The sequence below is a fragment of the Haliotis asinina genome, chromosome 8 (genome assembly GCF_037392515.1).
Source record: "Haliotis asinina isolate JCU_RB_2024 chromosome 8, JCU_Hal_asi_v2, whole genome shotgun sequence".
NCBI classification, from domain to species: Eukaryota; Metazoa; Mollusca; class Gastropoda; order Lepetellida; family Haliotidae; genus Haliotis; species Haliotis asinina.
Genome location: NC_090287.1, coordinates 23,852,917 through 23,874,274, shown reverse-complemented (window position 1 = coordinate 23,874,274; position 21,358 = coordinate 23,852,917). Strand labels below are relative to the sequence as shown.

The window sequence follows — 21,358 nt, the reverse complement described above, 5'->3', positions numbered from 1 at the left end:
TCCCCACTCTCACGATATATAAGATGTGATGCGCAGCAGATAAATTACGAGAAGACGTTTGCTGATATGGAGAGTTGGTGCCCATTTGTTGTTTACATTTTGTTTTTTTTTTGTTTAAAGAAATCATGCATTTTTCTGTGTTAATAAATAGAACAATGCAATGACTGTAAATAATCGATGATGTAAATAAAGAATATGTACAGATTTCTCTTCCAGGACAAACAGATATCCTGAAAGAAAGCGGGTAGACCGAATGACTGGTGACTGCTCTGATCAGACACTCGGCAATATTCCAGCTCCTATACGTCCTATGGATGTCGGACATTGTGTATATGTCTGTATCCATTACATCTGTGTACAAAAGTAACCCAAGGGACTAAAACACTAATGTTATTAAAGCGACTGAGACGAGTTGACATTAATGGCGTTTGAGGGTGTGCACTAAACCAATCTTTGGAAGGAATAAACTCCGAACACTCGCTAGTATTTGCTGGCGTTCTCGGGCCACTCCAGCCGCGCAAGTATTGTGGGTCTTCAGAGTATACCTCTTATACCAGAACCTAGCAACATTTATATTGGGCTCATAGTGGGCTCATAGGTCTGGGTAGCACGAGATGTACGATATACACATGATGAACACGGTCTACTGTGCGCGAGACGGATGGGAGGGATACAAAACAAATGTCTTGGGATGTCATGGGAATAGGGTTCTTAAGGCTATGTCTTGTCACCCAAAACACATTTTCCGGGGCTAACGCTTCAAATGAACGTGGCAGTAATTCATACTTTGAAGAACTTTTGAATGGAAATGTTTCAGCTCTGTAAGGTGCCATAAATTCTGTAGACAAGATGGATGTAGTTCTTCGGATGAGGAATTTTGTTGTTCTATAACAGTTCGGAAACATAACGCCAGTGAGTGATGATTTTTACTTCGTGGCAGCGTGAAAGGGATTTGTTTGAATCTGATTTTGGTTAGGCAGAAAGGTATTATTTACTCCTTTTAGTGAGGATCTGAACAGAACGTTCATTCTGTTTAGTATATATGAAAGGAACCAAAGCGAAGGTCTTTGTTCAACGACAACGCAATTCATGAAATTTTTATGTCGGTGTGCCAAAGTGGTCGGGGTGTTCACCTAACCACCAATTTTGCTTTTGGGAGTTTGAGAACCATTTAGGAGCTAAACGAGTTTAGTTTTACCCCGCACTCAGCAATATTCCGGCGGTCTGTAAACATTCTAGTCTGGACCAGGCAATCCAGTGATCAATAGCATGAGCATCGATCTGTGTTGATGTGTCAACCCTTCATGGGTTCGTATCGCTACGACTGTAAGTCTGTTACTGTGTAGGACGTACGACAGTCGTTTCGCTATGATAGCTTTGTGAAACGTTGCCAGGGGTTCGATCGCCCACAAGGGGCGGTGGGGTAGCCTAGTGGTTAAAGCCTTCGCTCGTCATGCTGAACACCCGAGTTCGATTTCCTAGATATGCACAATGAGTGAAGCCCATCTCTGGAGTGACATTGCCGGAATGTTGTTAAGTAAAGCTAAACCTCGCGTAAGAACCGTGGATGAGACAAACGATACGTTGATCTTGTCAACGCCAGTTCTCAAATTTGTCTGGGATTGGGCTGCCATACACATCTGGGCATTCTGCAATTGCCGCCACTTCCTGATCAGGAAACAGTCGGCTGTTGCTACAAGAGTAATTGACCACGGAGTTGTTGCTTACCGGGAATACCAAGACGTTTTGAATAGAACGTCTGAGGTGTTGGCAAATCTCAATATTTCCCAACGGGCAATATAGCAAACGAGACGTGGCCAATCATATTACTGATTGTGTACCATGTATCTCGAGATTATGTTGACATACTTGGAGGGACATCCAACAACTCGTGTAGTTACGGATAGAGGGACACCGTGCCGTAGCCTGGCTTGCTATTCTTGCTACGATCAAACTTAAGAATTCTTATAGCTACGGACGTTTTGAGGATAAGGACCTTGGTTCCCGAGGTCTGCTTCGCTAGGCTTCAACACTCAGACCCTCGAACCAGACTGCACTGAGTCGCAGCATAAAAGCTTAGGCTTAGGCTCGAATGAAAATAGAAGTCATGTCGATGAATTTAAATATAATCGCTTTTATTGGTCACATATCGTGGTAAAATCCCCTTGATGGTTAAGGCCACAATCAGTAGCTGCCCATCTGTATCATGGTGGTCTCCCAACTCCCATCCACCCACCCACACCCTCCCTTTTATCCTAAAAGATTAATAAATGACCATTGAAAACGGGTGAAAATGAAGCGTGTTCTCCGTCTTTCTCAAGAAAGAAAAAAAAGCTGTATCCGGCTCTGAATCAGTGAGTGACACCATGAGCATCGATCTACGTCATTGGCGGATCCGGGATTTTGAACCCCTTGAAACCCCCATTGGCTCACCAACGCAAAAAAAACCCATAAAAATCTTCAGTGTGATCATAAGTCAAGTTCAAAAGGGGTTGGGGTCATCCTCCCTGACATCCTCCACCCACACCCCACACCACTACACCCTGGATCCGACAGTGTTGCCTTGCGACAAGCATGGGTTACTGAAGGCCAATTCTCACATGAACCCGAGAAGATCCGGCTTAACATTGGTCTTCGGTAAACCATGCTTATCGCAAGAGGCATTGTCGGGTGGTCAGACCTGCCGTCTTGATTGACACATGTCATCGTATCCCAACTGCCCAATTGCTTCGATCGATGCTCATGATGTTCATCAATTGATTGTCTGGCCCAGACGCGATTATTTATAGACCCCAACCAAATATACAACCCACCAAGAGTTTAGACTCACTAGTGTAACTGTATACACTTAATTCAGTCAGCTGTTCTAAACTAGATTTGTAATTCTGTACTGTTTAAGTCGCCAGTGTTCGAGGTCAAACAGTGCATACATATGTGCATATGTAACTTCCTTTCCATGGATCTAGCAATACCTTGCCCGTATTATAACTGTCTATTGTTTATACATTTACTTCCCGACTCAGTCAATCAATAATGCAGACGTACCCAAGCAGGCAGTTGAATAAGACACTGGCAACGGAGCCGCATCACTAGTTCCATTATCTGGTGTAATGGAACACCCACATGACGGTATAAACAACTGATTTTTTATCAAACTGGATATTTTTCACGCAATTATTTTTCAAATACTTCAAGAACAATTGACACTTTTGACATTTTAAGATAACACCAATGAGCACCTCAGCCAAAGGAAATTGAGCACCTCAGCCAGAGGAAAAGGAGGTATCAGGTCCAGAGTCCCATGCACCAGATACGGTCAATTATGGAACAGGTTTGGACAAAGACGTATATATACATCAAGAGAATAAAGATTTCCTTACTCCGAAATGACAAGACTGTCATTTGTACAAATGATGCTATTGTATAATGTAATCGGGAACTAGCATTCTAGTAATCGAAATGTATTCACAACATTACTTACAACAATGAACGTCTACCCATATTAGCACTAGCCTGCAGATTTTTCCATATGCATATAAATTGTACCCAACTTAATTCTATTAACCCCAAACACACCGTCAAGAATATCCATGGAAAAGTTTTTTAATCTCTTTTTTAATGAAACGTGAATCAGCTGCAGTCTAAGTAAACTTATCCTCAGTACTTTTCCTTACACTCCACTACTACCTTCTACTAGGTTTTGTTAGACTCAGCGGTGGAGTGTATCGAAATGCACTGAGACTAAGTTTACTTAGAATGAAATCAGCTGATGCATAACATTTTATGGCCATATAGATAAATGACATTTGCGGCCTTGTGTGAGACGGGCTACTCCAGTTTTGCCAAATCTTCATCACCTGGGTACGCCCCTGGTAAAAGATAACATTATATTTTTATGAGCCACGTTGCTTACGCCATAGATGACAACAGTTCGGCATGAAAGTCGATGTGAGTCTACATTTCGGCACTCATCAATCAGTGTTTGTGTGCGTGTTTGTACGGGGTGAGGGGGAGATGTTCTGTCACACACAGTGTGCTTTTATGACTTTACAAATTATTGTGCACCCTGTATGTGTGCTCGCGGAGACGTATCCAGGCAGCTTAACATTAAGTAGCTGGCAAGTAATAAATGATTTGTGTACTCCGCGGTGAATGAAGGGAATTGAAACCTCTGGAACAGGGACTTGAGAAAAGAGGGGCGTGGGACTGTAAATGAAATATGGTTTGACCTGTGCTCAAGACGTGATATGTACGATTAGTAGAGCATGAATAGTACAGTAGCTGTTAACGCCAATTGTCAACACTTCGGCACTGTCTGGAAGTGGATGTTCGTGTACAGTTCTGCTGGGAGACTGTATAGGGAGGGAGAAGAAACTCCTCTACTGGCCCTTAACGTATGCCGCGGGTCGTTACGTAACCAGTGTATCCAATGTGGCGGCAGCTTAGTTTTTATTTTCAACCGCTGATTAAATTCGCAGCGTGTTGTGACAACTGAAATCCTACAAGTAGAAGATAACTATTTTGTCACTTTAAGTCAAATAGTTGGTATCAGTGTCAGTATTAGGACAGTAGATTTCTAGTGAAGTTTCAAGTCGGCATGTCATAGCACACTGGCTTCCATTCTCGATTCATCGCGAAGGTAGACTAAATTGTGCCCACAAAGACTTCTTTAACACATTCGTTTAATTTTTAGATGGGACACATGCCTTTAGGTATTTGCAAGTAATAGTGATAGTTTTATCACTTTAAAAATGTGTCCGCCATTGAAATACTACACGTTGTTTGAGTGTTTCTAGTTATTTCTTAAAACAAAACATCTTTCACAAACACCTTTACTTCTTATGAGGGGAATATACTATCAGGACCTTTACTTCTTATGAGGGGAATATACTATCAGGTGAAATGTGTTTGCAAGTAAAAATGATAGTTTCATTATCTACAAAAATTGGTCGGGTGTATGTGATGTGTGTGAAAAATATGACATATCGCCGATCAGATCCGATCCGCCATTGATGCTTCTGTAGTTCCATAATGTCTTTCTTCCTTGTTGATCTTGTTATTTGACAAAACTGGAAAGGTGTTTACAATGCTTTGTGACAGTTTTACACTTTCTGTTTTTGAGGGGTGTGCGACAGTGTCAGTTAACATTTTGTTAATTCCCATGCCATTCAACACATGCAATAAGATATCTGAATTAATTATTAATATAAACAAAATGTCTCAAAGTAGATTATTATAAAAGGGCAGTTGATGTTAACGCGATACTTCTGCATTCTTTAACATGTTTTCATCGGGGCCAATAGGCTCGCTGACCTGGTTGACACGTCATATCATATCGCAGTTGCATTTATCGATGCTCGTGCTGTTGATCACTGAAATGTCTGGTCCTGACTCGATTATTAACAGACCACAGCCACGTAGCTGGAAATAGTGCTGAAATCGGCGCAAAACTGAACTCATTCGTTGGGGCGTAAAATTTTCCAATGATCGACATTAACGAATGACTATTGAATGACCCTGGCCGAGTGCTGCTTTGAAATAAACGTCCCATTGCAAGATAACCCATACAAATATGTAGCGAATTGTATAGAAATAGAAAAGCAAGTAAGAGTGAGTTCGACAGGATATACAGAGGATACTAAACGACCATCCGTGTAATAGCATTTTTATTAAATGAGTTAATGATTTGGTATCAAACGAGAGAAAGCGAGTTTGATACGAAATCTTTAACGAGTTTAATAAAAATGGTATGTCACGGAAGCGAGTTTAGTATTCTGTTTATTACTCGCCAACATAAACTGACTGAAACTGCGGCGAAATTGCCTATAGTGTGAGGACACTCAGCTTTCAAGTCAAGCAAAGTCTAGAAAAATCGCGACATCAACATTAGCATTGTGACGTCACAACTTTGAACCATTTTCACGTCATACGTCAAGCGGTATTACACTAGTGTAATATTGAAGTGAAAATATTACACTGCAGTATCTTCTACGGGCGAGAGATAGGATATTAACACTGCAGCAACGAGAAAAGCTAACCAGGGGATGTAACTCCCACTTATACCGATAGGGGTCGCACGCGACAGTTTATAGTTACCAAAATGGCGGACGAGTCTGAACTGGAATTTCGCTATCGATTTTAGACTGTTTTGTGAATTGCATTATGTAGCATCAAACTGTTTGGGTACTTTTACCCTGGAAGCACTCTCATATAACGGTAGGTTCAACAATACTGCAATGGTTGTTATATGTCTTGTATAAAACCGCGCAAATACTGGAACGAATTTCGTCGTGTTCTACCGCTGATTTCAGTCGTGGATTTGGCATTGTTTTTTCTGTTTCGAAATTGGATTTATGGAGTTTAGGGATTGCGGTCGTGCTGGCCGGGTTAGGCTTAGGGTAAGATTCACGGTTTGCGTTAGGGTTAGGGTGACGTGACACCAGGTATCCGGTATTGTGTAAGTTACTGTACCAATTCGATCACCAGATGTGTCAATAGACGTTGAAAAATGTTTGGGAAGTGTTCCGCCGGTACCACTCACCCCGCAACGCAAACCAAAATTGGGAACTGAGATGCATACCTCACCATAAATATATAGATTCAATAAACCAGAACAGGTATTAAAAACAATCAATGAATTTATTTCAGTGTTGGAATATTACACCGAAGAAGAACTCTCCTGAGAGGGAATTACAATGTTAAAGAAGGGGGTACGGGTGGAACTCTTTCTGTTATGCTAATAGTCAAGATCGGAACTACAACATTAATATCAACAATATTACTTCAGGTTAAGAATGATCACTTCAGTGGTCAGTGACATGAAACGATTAGAGGTGAAAGTTGGTGATACAAATTTTGACAATGATACAAAGAGACATTGAAACTACCAGTTCTTGGTGTTAAGCTAAATGGTTCATGGGGATAAAAGAAGTGCAGGTCAGCTCAATTTCATTGTACATTGTCAAATATTTATGGTTATAGCAGTGGCAGGTTTCACCTGTTAGAAGCCATAAAAGGTATCCCCATAAAATGTAAACAAACAACTTGAATTCTTTTTACAGGAGCTCTGAGGAGCAGAAAAATATGGCTGGAAGTTTGAGAGGGAGTCTTGGGCTGAAAAGTGGCCGTAAGTTCACAATTTGCATCTCTACGATGGCAAGTGAAAATATATATATTGTGTACAAATAGTGGCACAGTGTTGAGGCAGAAATAGTACCAAAATATTTACTGGAATGTCTTTTCTGTGATTACACTTTGTCAAAGTAGCTTTGACAATTGAACAAAAACACATTTGGGTCTTTGTAACAGATTACTGTCATCAGAATTTTTAGTCTTAAAGTATTTTAATGAGTTAATTCAGTCAAATGTAGATGTTTTTCTATCCTTTCAAATATAAACAGGTGTACTATGAATGTGGATTCCAAGTTATTTTAGCTGTCAGTTTTCATAATATCTTATGCTTATATTTATTCTGAAATTATGATGTGTGGTATGGTTAAAAAATGTTGGCTTGCTTATTTTCCAGCACTTGCCCCAACATCTGCCAAACTGACAACACAGTATCTAGTTCTGGATCACATGAACAACCATTACCGCAAGATAAATAAAGCTAAACGTGAGTATACATGGTGGTCTTTTAAAGTCTAACATCAACAGTCCTTTTTGGTGAAAATATCACAGATGACAAATTCTAAAGTTAAAGGGAGGATGTGGATTTGAAACTATGTTAATAATAACTCAGATGTATTTAGACTCTGTCAAATACAATACATGGACATTCACACTATCAGCCACCAGTTTGGTTATAACATGGAGCTTTGAGAACTTTCTGTCGGTGGTTGTGATACAATGATAATATTTCTTAGACATTGAAAATGTTGTTTCAACATTTACAGAGATTTCTGTCAAGGATATGGATAAGCATATCATGCTCTGGTTCCTGAAACAGTGTTGTGTAAAGACTGTTATTTTCACATTCTGAATATAACATGATCATAGCAGTTGTATAAAGATAATGACTATATATAGTACATGGCCAATATGTTACAATATACATGTATGGTGTAATTTGAAGTTACGTTTCATGTCTCATGTTATAGACTAATGATATTCCTCAATTTAGAGACTGTATAATGTTTCTAATTTTTCAGCTGCCATTGATAACCAACCACCAAAATCTATCGCACAAAGTCAGAAAGGTATAGTTATTTTGCATTTGTCATTTTTTTGTTAAAGATGATTTGAAGTGGAGGCGTACTTTGTTTATTTCATGTTTTGTATCTACTGCTGTAGTGAGTGTTGTACATGTAGATACTATGTATTCATTAATCATATCTCTTTCAGTTCGAGAAAGGAAAGAACGTGATCACATCAAGAAATATGGAACTAGTCGGCCAACTTCCCGTATGTCAGTGCGTCCAGTGTCACAAAATGATGTCGATGCTGACTATTATGATGAAGCAGAATGGGTAGGTGCATTGGTGGATCAAATTTCTGTACATGTGATTTCATTCATTCCACCTTTTACTTCTTCTTTACATTAAAATCATGATTAAGTAAAGTATGCCGCTGACAGAATGTGCAAAGAAAATAGTCAGGAAAATTTCCTGATTAATAATTGCTTGGAAAACAATCTTCAAGACTCATACCTATACAGAATGAACTTAGCTGTATAAGTAGGTCACTTGTGCATATCTTAATTATTAATATTATTACAGTAGAAGCTGTTAAAACCAACCACTGTCAAAACTGGCAGCTGTCCAATCCGGCAAGTTGTCAACATCTGCATAAAATCTCGGTCCTGTCCATAGCTTGTACATTTATCACCATTTGAAAGCTCTGTAATCTGCCAGCTGTGAATTCTGGATCTTTCCATGAAATGAGCAACCCAAATGTGTGTTTATACAGTAATCTGTGCTTTCTAATCTAGTGCTGGAGTGCTGGCAAGTTTCGGCCAGATGTGTATTGCCACCAAGTAATTATGTGTTGAAACTATATGGTTGCCAATGAAGATAAGTTAATCTCATTCTCATTTCAGTATGGGTATACTTGTACATGTAGTTAGTGAGCGGCGTCAGTGTGTGCTGTAACTGGGAGAATCATGCGATAAAACAATGTATGAGAGGGACAAAACTGGTTCAGTTCTGGGTGTAGGTAACAGTGTCAGCTCTACAATGCAGCACGCTGTCCAAACCAGATTCTATCAACCAGTCACGTGATAGAAGGTCCCATGAGACTGTGAATTGCGCAAGCATGGATCTGTCTGACCCGGCACCATGCTTCAACCACGTTAAAATTTGTCTCAATGACCTGCACTCATGTTTTTCGAAATTGTGACAGTTTGTACACAGTTGTCAACTGCAAAATAGATATTTGATCCTGCGGAGATCATTTCAAACTACATTTGAACAACCTGCGTTGTTGTTCTGTTTAACTCCAGCCATCGCCGGAGACAGGAGCTCCACATGGTTGACAGCATCTCTGATCTCTCCCTGAGGTGGAGAATTTAGGGGACAAACACGAGAAAAGTTTGGACAAAACTCAGACAGCCAAACCAGCTTCCTCTAAAAGTAAAAGTCCAAGTAGCTACACACAATATGTCTGCAGGATGTATTGACTTCAGGGTCATGATTGATGAATTGAGGAAACTGAATGCAGGTCTGACAGAAGGGTTCACTTAACTCGTTGAACAGAAGTTGTGAAGAATATGTTATGAACCCAGATGAGGAATCCCAGTTTATCCCTGATAATGATGGAGAATGTGATGAAGGCGATTACATTCAGCCCTAGCAATTCAGACTCGAAACGTTCTAACACATATTTGACTGATCCCTTCGAAACATTTTTTGAAAGTGGACAAACTGAAAAAGAGAAGTCATTACTAATGACGCCAATGATTTTAAACAATTTCATGATGATCTGGGACTATGAGACAAACTAGGAAATTCATTACGGCCGAAACTGGCTGAAATAGTTTCAGGACTGTTTGATTTGAAAAGCAGTAAATCCAGCAGTGATTCAAATGATGATCGCATCAAGAAATACAAAAAAACTGAAATTTGTTGTGCACTAAATGTTCCTGAGCAAACAAAGTTATCTTGGATAATATATCAGGAAATTGGCAGAAATGCAGACAAATTTTTCAAAAGATTCGGTGTGGAATTATCAAACTTCAACTTAGCTAAGTTTCATTTAATTCTTTAATTATTTCTTCATTCCTGGTGAGTGCTGGTTCAGACAGCTTCCACTGAATAGGATAATAACTGTGTCATATCTTGGTTATTTTTAGTTCTTGTATTGTCGGTATCTAATGACATTTTTAAGCATATTAGTATATATTTCCATACATGTCTCTTGTCTGTATTCAGGATGAACCTGAAGATGATGATGAGCGACTGGTGTATGACATCATGAGGACAACCCTGAGAGAAAACTACCCTGCAAGTGCTGATGCCACTTATGGGTCAGGCCAACGACCTCGTGGACAGTCCCCTGGTGGATTCAACAAGACCATCAGATACCATGATCAGGTTCAAGCCAATGATCTTCAGACCTACTACAGACCAGAGAAACGCCCTTCCTCTGTGAGATCCACCCACTCCATATTGAGCAATGGATCTCGCACCAATCTCCCGGGTAATCCAAAGAAGAACCCAGATGGCGACCTTTTACAGAAACGCTCACACGTATTCACAGAACCAGAGAAACCTTTCACACCACGAACTCTCAAATCGAATCGTCAGTCTCGTCTAAGTGAGTACAAGTATTATAACCCGCCTCCGAAGAAACCAAGTCGCAGACATGACGACCTGGAACAAACCAGCAGGCAGTTAATACAGACTGAGAGAGACTACCGACCAAAGCCCAAGCCCCGGGGTACCGCTGTCCAGGACAAGACTGGGACACAGACATTGTCAGAAAGCCAGCTAATGTTTGAGACACTTCAAAGTCGAGACTTAAACCGTCATCGAGGAGAGAAGGATGGGGTACCGAAGCTGGACATATCGGTGGACAAGGATCACATGAACTGGCTCCAAGAACAAGCTAGCAAGGCACAGATCCGGATGAACAATGGGATGAAGACGCCAATGGATCAGATAGATGAGACTGAACATCCTGATGTCAATGGCACGATGGGATCCTCTCCTGGTGATCCTAGACTTACTAAGTAATTCACTTTTTTTTTACTTCAGTGACAAGTTGTTGCGGATTAATTTGTACATTAGGTTCTTGTGTGAGTTTTAGTCAAAAGACCATTGCATCATAAATTATTTATTAGTCCAAGGTTTTGATCCTCAAATCTTAGATTATATTTTAAACTTGCTATTGTGTGATTAATGTTGGGAAGGGTTCCATGACTCGGTCAATGTGTGGTGTATTTTGTATTTCTGTAGTTTACGAATAAATTCTCAGAGATTTGTGATATGAAGACATAGTTGTGGCCTTGAAAGTTTAACATGTAAATCATATGATTGTTTATAAATAAGATTAATGCATTTTAATGTGTGTTTAAAATATGGAAATGTCTTTATTTACGACAATTTGCTGTTGGATTTAAATGATCTAGCAATTTTTATGTGATATTTCAATAGCTCTGTCACTTGTGATATTTATTGCTGCTTGTGCTATGCCCTGTATTTGTACATAATGTGGTTATTGTTGTTGGATCATGTTGTTAATATGTCAAAAAGCGTCTCTTTGAGAAGATGATATTGACAAACAACTTCAGTCATCAGTAAAACTTGCAGAAATGGGGGTTCAGTATAGCCTGTGCAACATACTGAAATATTCTTGAAATTGCAAAAAGAGTCAACTTTCAAAATTGTTTATTCAAGTGGTAATGTTTGCTACTGAAGCTAAAGGTATTTTCTCTACTTGGCAGGTCGTTTGGCACTAAGTCTTTGAACAGGCAGAGAATGAGTGAAGCGTGAGTACTTCTGAACCCTTCTGTTCCTTCAGTATTGCTTTGAGTTCATCTAAACCCTTCTGTTATTTCAATACCGCTTTGAGTGATCTAAAACCCTCTGTTAATTGAAGGTATGCTGCACAATTCCCTACCTCACCCCTATCCTACAAAGCATCCCAGTTTAGATGTAGTAGAATCTACATAGGCTTTCTGATTCCCTTTGCTGACAGTTTTACAATAGAAGTTCTTATTAACAATTGTATTTACATGAATTTGTGTTCATCCATTTATGCTTTCTGCGTGAAGATGTTGAAACTCATATATGTAAATATAAAATTCCAGGGTTGGTCTAATCTAACCTGATAGTCTTGTTATCTGTACTGATGCAGTCATATTTATATGTGTCAAAGTCTGTTGAAGAGGAGAGTATTTTCTGTTACTTTGTACACAAAAACACCTTGAAATACTCAATGATTATATGCAGCAGAAAACAAATACAACATTCTTAGATTTTGGAAAATTCAAATTCAGTTGATCATTAGAGGTGTAATTGCTTGACTTACTGAATAATGCACACACAATATTTTAACAGAATATTTTAGTCTGTTACTTATCTGTTGTTATTCAATTCCAAACTCATAAACACTCCAACCTTTAGTTTACTTCATTCTGATTACATATGCTGTAGATATGATGTATCTCATTTGATCAATGTAGTATAGATTAAGAGATTACTGGTATGCAAGTTTGTTAGTATTTATTTTCTTTCTTTTCTCCTTTTTATCTTGCCTAATCTAAATGAGAGCTATTGAATAGTTGCATTGTTGTTTGTCTGTTAGATGTCAATTTAGTTTTGTTCCAAAATGTTCACAGCATCTCCTATGTGAAGGCTTCTATTGTCACTGTTGTCTCACAGCTGCTTGTCTGTTGTGGTTTGCAGGATAAAATTCAGATGTGGAAAGACTCTTACTGAGAAACACTAAAAACGAAGTGCCTTGATAATGATTCAGAAGAAAACTAGATTTAAAAACATTGCAAATGCTGTACAAACCCTGAATAGATGTTTGTCATTGTAAATGATAGCAATGAACCATCTTCAGATATTGTTTTTTCAGTGTGACTAAGTTATATTGGATACGGTAGCCTCGTGGTTAAAGTGTTTGCCAAACACCAGGGTTCGATTCCCCACATGGGTACAATGCGTGAAGCCCATTTCTGGTGTCCGTGGTCATGATATTGCTTGAATATTGCTAAAAGCAGCGTAAAAAACAACTCACTCACTATATTGCATGGTGTTTGTTATATTCAGTGTTTCATATAGCAATGTTTTTCTGTAAATATCTTTAAAATCATAGTGTCTCAGTGTTTTTGAAACAAAAGTTTGGTTTTACCACCAGAAGGGCTGTGATGAAGTTTTGGCTCTGTGCAAGTACTATACTTTTATGAGGTCGAGTATGGAATTAAACCTATGCTGAAAGTGGCCTGGAATTTGGTGGTATATGCAGTGGTAGCAACTACCATTCCTAGTTCATTTGATGGAAAATTACTAATAGGTGTTTGCTTCCATATTTACGTACTTTTAGACATGAATATCACTTGAAAGAAAAGCACAAGCTTGAAGTATGTCAAGGTTTCATGTATCTTGCATTAAGGCCCCAAATAATCTGTGTATCATTTCATGACAGTTTATTGTCACAGCCTTCTAACATTAGAAGTGGTCAACATTGCATACCAAGCAGTATTTGTTCCATGAAACTGAAATCCAGTTTAAATAATGAATTCCATTGATCTTCCCTTTAAATGTTGATATTAATGCCAGTTTTGTCTGAAATAGGATATTCAGAAGTCTATATCTTGGTCTTCCTTTTAGAAATTGCAATCGTTAGGTCAGAATTTGGGTTTTTTGTAAAATGTTGACAGTTTGCTTCCAATCTCAGTTGATATTTGTCGGTAAAGTAGTTTTTTCCGGAAATTTTGATACAGCCTGGTTATATTGCATTCCTTCCACATGTATTCCATTGTGTCACATATTTGTCCAATGAGCACATCACACTTACAAACAGATGTTTGATACATGCAGCAGTATGCTTGATTTATGTCACAGTGGACCTGTTTACATGCAGGAATGTTTCCCTTGGAACTATGAAATATTTTGCATTATTATTATGTATATTGTAATAATCTTTACACAGAAATAGATTGAATAAACTCTTTCCTATTTCTCCATACATCAATTGTTTTCTCTGACTAGTACACAAACAACAGCAGTTTTGACATCATTGCCAACATTTGAACGTTTTGAGGGCAGTCAGTCCTAATGTTTGGAATATCAGTGCTGTAGCATAAGACCACTAGCACTCTCTCTCAGGAAGTAGGGCTAACTCAAGCTGGAGGAAAGGTCAGGAAGTTGCATATCACTAACTGTTTGAACATTAATCATACTCAGCATTGACACCACAAGCTACAATAACTGATTATTTTTGGGGGTAATAGCTTCGTCAGCTATCAGTTAAGCTTTGATACTTAACCCTTTGGCAGCTACATTTGATTCAACTACCTGTCACCTGATTGGCTGCAATAACTGATACATCTCTCATCTGAATGGCTGCAATACATGATGCAGAAGTAACCTGACTGGCTTCTTTACACAGCTGCCAAGGTTCCATTCCCCACATGGGTACAATGTGTGAAGCCCATTTCTGTGTGACCTGCTGTGATATCACAGGAATACTGCTAAAAGAGGTGTATAACTCAACTTACTCACTCACTCATAGATGTTTTGTTTTCTTTTGTTTAGAACATGTTGAACAAAGGATTGTATTCAAATTGACAAGGAATATTCTCTTTTAAAGTCTCAAGAAATAGCCTCATTCATTTCCGAAGTTCAGTTTCTAAAGTGAAGATAATTTTGCAAGGAATTGTGAGAAATTTGATTGTTGTGACTTCTGTCTTTCTACAGGGAAGAAGAGCAACAGTATGTGATGTTTGCTAAACAGGTCACAGAGGAGGTTCTACACAGGGGTATCTACACTGACAGGTGGGTTCAGTTACAGGTGCACTGTACAGGGGTATCTACACTGACAGGTGGGTTTAGTTACAGGTGTACTGCATAGGAGTATCTACACTGACAGACAGGTTCAGTTACAGTGCACTGCACAGGCGTATCTACACTGGCATATGGGTTTAGTTACAGGTGTACTGTACAGGGGTGTCTACATTGGCATATGGGTTTAGTTACAGGTGTACTGTACAGGGGTGTCTACACTGGCATATGGGTTTAGTTACAGGTGTACTGTAAAGGGGTGTCTACATTGGCGTATGGGTTTAGTTACAGGTGTACTGTACAGGGGTGTCTACACTGGCATATGGGTTTAGTTACAGGTGTACTGTACAGGGGTGTCTACACTGGCACATGGGTTTAGTTACAGGTGTACTGTACAGGGGTGTCTACACTGGCATATGGGTTTAGTTACAGGTGTACTGCATAGGAGTATCTACACTGACAGACAGGTTCAGTTACAGGTGTACTGCACATGGGTATCTACACTGACAGGTGTATTATGTTACAGGTGTACTGTACAGGGGTGTCTACATTGACAGGTGTATTCACTGACAGGTGTACTGTACAGGGGTGTCTACACTGACAGGTGTATTCACTTACAGGTGTACTGCACAGGGGTGTCTACACTGACGTGTATTCAGTTACAGGTGTACTGCACAAGGGTGTCTACACTGACAGGTGTGTTCAGTTACAGGTGTACTGTACAGGGGTATCTACACTACATGTGGGTTCAGTACTAAAGAGGCTACCTACTCTGACAGGTGGGTTCAGGGTTGAGTTGTAGTGAATGGGGTACACTGACAGGTGTGCTGATCAGGGATATGAACACTTATAGTTGTATTAAGAGTTCCAAGTGTATTAGACAGGGGCATTGATACCCACAATTGTTTTCAAAGTGGCAGGTGTACTGAGCAGGGATATCGTAACACATTGTTCAGGGCATCCTCGATATCTCCAGGATGTACGTTCCAAAAAGTCTCCACTATACCCTGGACACACCTACGGGTCGGACCGATAATTTTATTACCTCCCTTTGCTGGCTCCGCTTTCTCACAGTAGCCAATCAGAATGGTCGCCGTTATAACCGAACTTGCCAGTTTAACAAAGGTAGCAGTTACAACTGCGAAGGTTTGCTCGCCGTGCGACTTACAATTTGGGGAAATCATACATGCAACTTTATAGGTCTGAAACCTTTTTAAAAACATATGCAAGAAATCCATCTACCTCTTTCAGAGAATCTACGTATGGTTTGTTTGCCAAGTTTAATCGGTTAGAGAATTTAAAAAGCGAAAGTGAGTTGTGATTGGTTCGCTCAACTTCCCAGCGTAGTCACCTGATTGGATAAAAAGCCAGCCAAGGGAGGAAATAAATTTATCGGGATGAGCCGTAGATGCATCCAGAGTATAGTGGAGACTTTTCAGAACGTATACCCTGGAGATATCGAGGATGGGTTCAGGGCTGAGGCTCTACAGAGCTGACCCCAGGGTAGATGACAATCTGGAAGATGAATCTTTCTTGTGTGTTGATTATAGATATAGTTTCCATTGTAATTCATTGTGTCCTGTATTCTCTTGCAGGGTATTAAAGAAGGTGTTTGACAGACATGTAGAGAAGCACAAAGAAAAGCTGAAGATTGTGAGTTCCCTTAGTCTCAGAGAATTTTTAACTAACTGATTACAATAGATGTAATCTGAATGATGAGAGGAATCTTTAACTGATTACAATAGATGGAATCTGAATAATGAGAGGAATCTTTAACTAACTGATTACAATAGATGTAATCTGAATATTTGAATAACTGATTACAATAGATGTAATCTGAATGATGAGAGGAATCTTTAAATAACTGATTATAGTAGATGTAATCCAAATGATGAGAGGAATCTTTAACTAACTGATTACAATAGATGTAATCTGAATGATGAGAAGGGAGGTGAAATGGGGTTGCACATCTTGCTTATTATATTTTGCTCATGTAATGATGCGCATGCATGTGTATGTGTGGCTGCTTGTCCTCGCCCACACTGGTTTAGTAGTACAAGCTCAGTGACCTAACATGATGCAGTTAATCATGAATACCCTACACAGACACATTATAATGACTCAGAGTCAACCAGTCCTTGTTGTACCTATGAATGCTGAGCTCCTGGCAGAGACCAACAAGTACCATATTTTAACATCTTTTGGTATGACTCAGCCGCAGATTGAACCCACGACCTTCCACTCACAAGGCAGATGCTCTAACCACAACATCTCAAGATGGTTCGAATGAAAAAACAAACAAAACAGGAAACCATAGAAAATTAATAGTTAATATAGTTCCTAGATTTGATGACTTGTATTCCACTGTTGTCAAAGAAACGTAAGCAGTCTGTCTTTGTTTTTTAGTCTAGAATGAGAGCTATCCTGGACAAACTACGCACAGATTTTGGCATATCAGATGACCCTGACCCCTTTGATGAGGAAGATGAGTGTGTGAGGACTGTGAACATGCTGGAGCCAGATCCTGAAGTGAGAGCAGCTCGACTGGCCAGCCAGGATAAACCTACTGAGAATATTGATGATACTCTTACCTCAACAAACACATTGAACTTTGACAGTACAGGAGAGGCATTCAGCACTGTGAGGTCCCAACACAGGAGAGGGTCACAAGCTAGTGAGGCAAAATCCGAAATTGTTGACAGAAGGTCATTGGCCAGTGCGTCAAGATCAACTATTGGGGAGAAAAGATCAGAAACCAGATCCCAGCTTGGGGACACAAGATCAGATGCAAGATCGGATATTAGTGATAGAAGGTCACTACTCAGTGAATCAAGGTCAACTATAGGAGACAGAAGAGCAGAAAGCAGATCTCAGTTTGGGGACACAAGATCACAGGCAAGATCGGAAATTAGTGATAGAAGGTCACTAGTCAGTGAATCAAGGTCAACCATAGGGGAGAGAAGGTCAGAGTTTGGAGACACTATATCACAGTCAGGTGAAGTAAGATCAATAGTGAGTGACTTGAAATCTGAAGGTAAACAGTCTGATGTGGGTTTGGGCGAGACTGGTGAAATGACTGCCACCCAAGTGTTGGAGCAATATCAGAAGACAATAACCACCCAAGACACAGAAGGAGCAAGTAGGTCCGTCAGTGAGGTGGATATGGGTGAAAGGATGTCATCACAAGGTGAGCAGAATGATGGAATCGTATCACGAGGTGAGCACCAGTCGGAACCAGATTCGTCACTTTTCTCATCACCATCTCACTCCAGCCAAGCCCCAGTACCAGCTCGACGTCGTCGCAATCCTCAACATGAGGAGAAGCACTTGCCAGAGCTTCACAAGGGCAAGGCTCTTGAGGTTGCAAGCCAAGGTGAAAGAGGGAAGATAACTGTGGATGAAGTAATAAAAGCTAATGCCAATACAGGCATTGACCTGAAGAAGGAAGAATCCATTGCCATAACCAATTCCTTTAAAGCAAAACCAGATGACAAAACTCCGGCTGAAGAAGTAGAGGAAGACTACGATGATTATGAAGATGATTATGATGCTGATGATGATGATGGTCAGGGTGGTACAACTCACAGAACATCAGATGAAGATTTTTAGAGTGACTGTACATGCAATATTTTGAATAGATATATAGACCATAGATCCCATGTTATATTTTACTGTATTACAACTGCTACGCCCTAACTGTGATAAATGGATCCGTTGCCTTTTGTGTGCTGTATTTGGACACACACACACATTTATAGATATATCTTTTATGCAGACGATATTATACCAGATTTTTTATCTTTCAGAGAATATTTCTGAATGATATACATTGTAAATTTGATGCTATCATTGTTGGTACTTTGTTCAGTATGTTGTAAGACTTTTAGAAACGAGTGTGCAATGTGCAGAATTTTTAAGATAATGGCTCAGACTTGTCATTAATTGTATTTTCAGTAGATCTCAGAATTGATATACGGGGCTTTCTGTAGCAAATGATACTATACTGAATGAAATTTTGTAAGGTATCAGCTACTAAGAACTGTCTAAAATTGTGATGGTAGATTTTTGTGTTAATGTAAGACAAGTAGTACAAGTTCTAACAGTGAGATAAGAGATTGGGTATCATACGTTTTCAGGGACCTCTTATTTCAACCTGTGAAAGCCCCTCCTTGACTGTGGTAGGGTCATTCAGGAGCCTATATTCATCTCTGTTTTTTGGGCAAAGAGTATGAGAGTAAAGTGTTCTTGTTTGTTAAGTTAAGCATGCCCACCTTACATCCTGATGAATGAAACTGTCTTGGGGAACTATACTTGCCTCTGTCAGATAGATTTTATTGATCTTTCCTAATATGTGATGTTAATTAGTGTCATTATCTGTGAACATCTGTTGCAAATGCCAACTGTTGTTCCAACACATTTCATAAATATTGTTTGAATGTGTAGAGACAAACAACATAATAAACGTTGCAAAGTTTGTGCCAAAGTATTATGGATAAAGTGACATGCATGTCCCTGTTTATTTCATGTATAACATGGATATGCTACTGTGAATCTTCGTTAATCTTAAATTTTGAGGTTTTTGTCATATTTTGTTCATGGATTGTCTGGTCCAGACTCGATTATTTACAGACCGCTGCCATAGAGCTGGAATATTGCTGAATGTGGCACATAACTAAACTCGCTCACCACTATGGCTGTATTAATGTCTTTACACTCTATTAAGAAGTTGTGTTTACATATTCTAACTGGGTGTGTTTACTCATATAAGTCAGTTGTGTTTTTAATAGTATGCAATCCGTCACTGGCAAGAGCCATGTTCAACTGTTTCAGTTTTTTAGGTATTTTGTAATAGATGTATTTATCTTAAAATGCTATTCACTCAGAAAGCTACAGTGATTAGTGCAGATAATCATTTTTACAATTTGAAATTTATGGAAGCAATTTAAAACAAGACCTCAGATAAATATTGTGCAATTGGCAGAATACCTCAAGGAGAGACTAGGTGATATAAGCACACAGTTAAAATAGTGGTAAGGAAGATGGTTTGTAGAACCCATACTCACCAAGATAAGTTTTCTGCTGATATTATTTCAAATTGATAAATTCTGTGAATCCCCTGAACCCCGCCATGCAATGACTCAGTATTAAGTTTTCTGCTGAAATAGATTTTCCTTTGTCATTCCTGTATACTAGTATTAAGATATGTTGTGAAGATTTCTTGTTTAAGTGCAGAAGTATGCAAAGGTCCTGTTCAGTTTTGCTTGTTTCAAGATGTAGTACTAGTACCATAAATCCATTTTGTTAACCCTTGAGATTTGTCATTTTTCAGGGCATATTTTATTGCAAAGAAACCAAAGTTAGCAATGATATTCTTTACTATTAATACTATGCTGCAACATGTTCCCTTATCTTTTGAGTTTAGCACATTTGACTCAACTGAAGGGCTATATTTTACATCAGGGGGAATTGGGTTGTAGTATCAGCAAACAGATACTATGTTGCAACTGAACATATTAATCCTACAGTGAAAGCCCCTTGAAATATGCAGCAGTGTTTTAATTGAGTTATGTAAATTCAGGTAATTGATACACAAACATTGGATATTATCACAGCACCATTTCATATTTACATTGATGTGCTGATCTAGAAGCCTCAGCAACCATATCGATAGAATAACATCATGGTTGAGTTGCACCTTGGACATTGAAATTTCATCCACGTGACCAGAAAATATGGATTCTGCATGCTTCTACAAATTGGGAAGCTGTAATTCCTTGATAAGTAAAGGGCTCATATAGTTTTGAATAGAACCGTCTTATAATCTTTGAAGGCCTTAAACATCAATCTTAACCTTGACTGTAGCATAACAAAGTCAGTGTAAATCCACAAATGTCAAGTACATAATACAGCCAAATACTACTATTTCTGAATACATATGCAATGTAAGATTGGCAAAAGGTAGAGAAACTGATGATTTTTCATTTTCATCCTTCTGCATTGGTACATTGTAAGTAAAAGGTTGCCTTGACTACACCTAGTGAAGTAGAAGAAATATACACAGTTTTTGATGCACCCAATAGTGTCACATCTCTGTTTGATATTATGAATTAAATTTGACAACCATCACCAGACCCTGTTGAGTATTAAGTATGGAATATTTCACTACCCAGGAGATTGTGTATGACCTTCCCCCAAGACCATATGATTCTGACTGATACTGCTTCCATAACTGAGGGGGCGGTGGGAGAGCCTAGTTGTTTCTAACATTCGCTCATTACACCGCACACCCAGGTTCAATTCCCCACATGGGTACAATTCATGACGCCCACTTCTATAGCCCCCGAAGTGGTATTGATGGAATATAACTACAGCGGCATATAACACCTCACTCACTCTGAACTGAGTTGGAA

General features: G+C 39.2%; 1 protein-coding gene across 1 annotated transcript; it reads left to right on the top strand.

Annotated features, from left to right (window-relative positions):
• Window positions 1-6,083: 6,083 nt before the first annotated feature.
• On the top strand, window positions 6,084-18,557 carry LOC137294003 (spermatogenesis-associated protein 7-like). The gene is made up of 11 exons (XM_067824915.1): window positions 6,084-6,216; window positions 7,062-7,126; window positions 7,526-7,615; window positions 8,151-8,198; window positions 8,344-8,468; window positions 10,368-11,167; window positions 11,882-11,926; window positions 14,865-14,942; window positions 16,544-16,601; window positions 17,355-17,653; window positions 17,762-18,557. The coding sequence occupies exons 2-11, from the start codon at window positions 7,084-7,086 to the stop codon at window positions 18,555-18,557; spliced, it is 2,382 nt and encodes a 793-aa protein (XP_067681016.1). The 5' UTR covers window positions 6,084-6,216; window positions 7,062-7,083.
• Window positions 18,558-21,358: the final 2,801 nt, after the last annotated feature.

What these genes read in the sequence shown, in the direction of transcription:
- LOC137294003 (XM_067824915.1), top strand. Translation starts at nt 7,084, where the DNA reads ATGGCTGGAAGTTTGAGAGGGAGTCTTGGGCTGAAAAGTGGCC. An exon ending in AGGGGTATCTACACTGACAG is followed by an intron (nt 14,943 to 16,543) that starts GTGGGTTCAGTT and finishes ATTCTCTTGCAG; the next exon opens with GGTATTAAAGAAGGTGTTTG. An exon ending in ACAAAGAAAAGCTGAAGATT is followed by an intron (nt 16,602 to 17,354) that starts GTGAGTTCCCTT and finishes TTTGTTTTTTAG; the next exon opens with TCTAGAATGAGAGCTATCCT.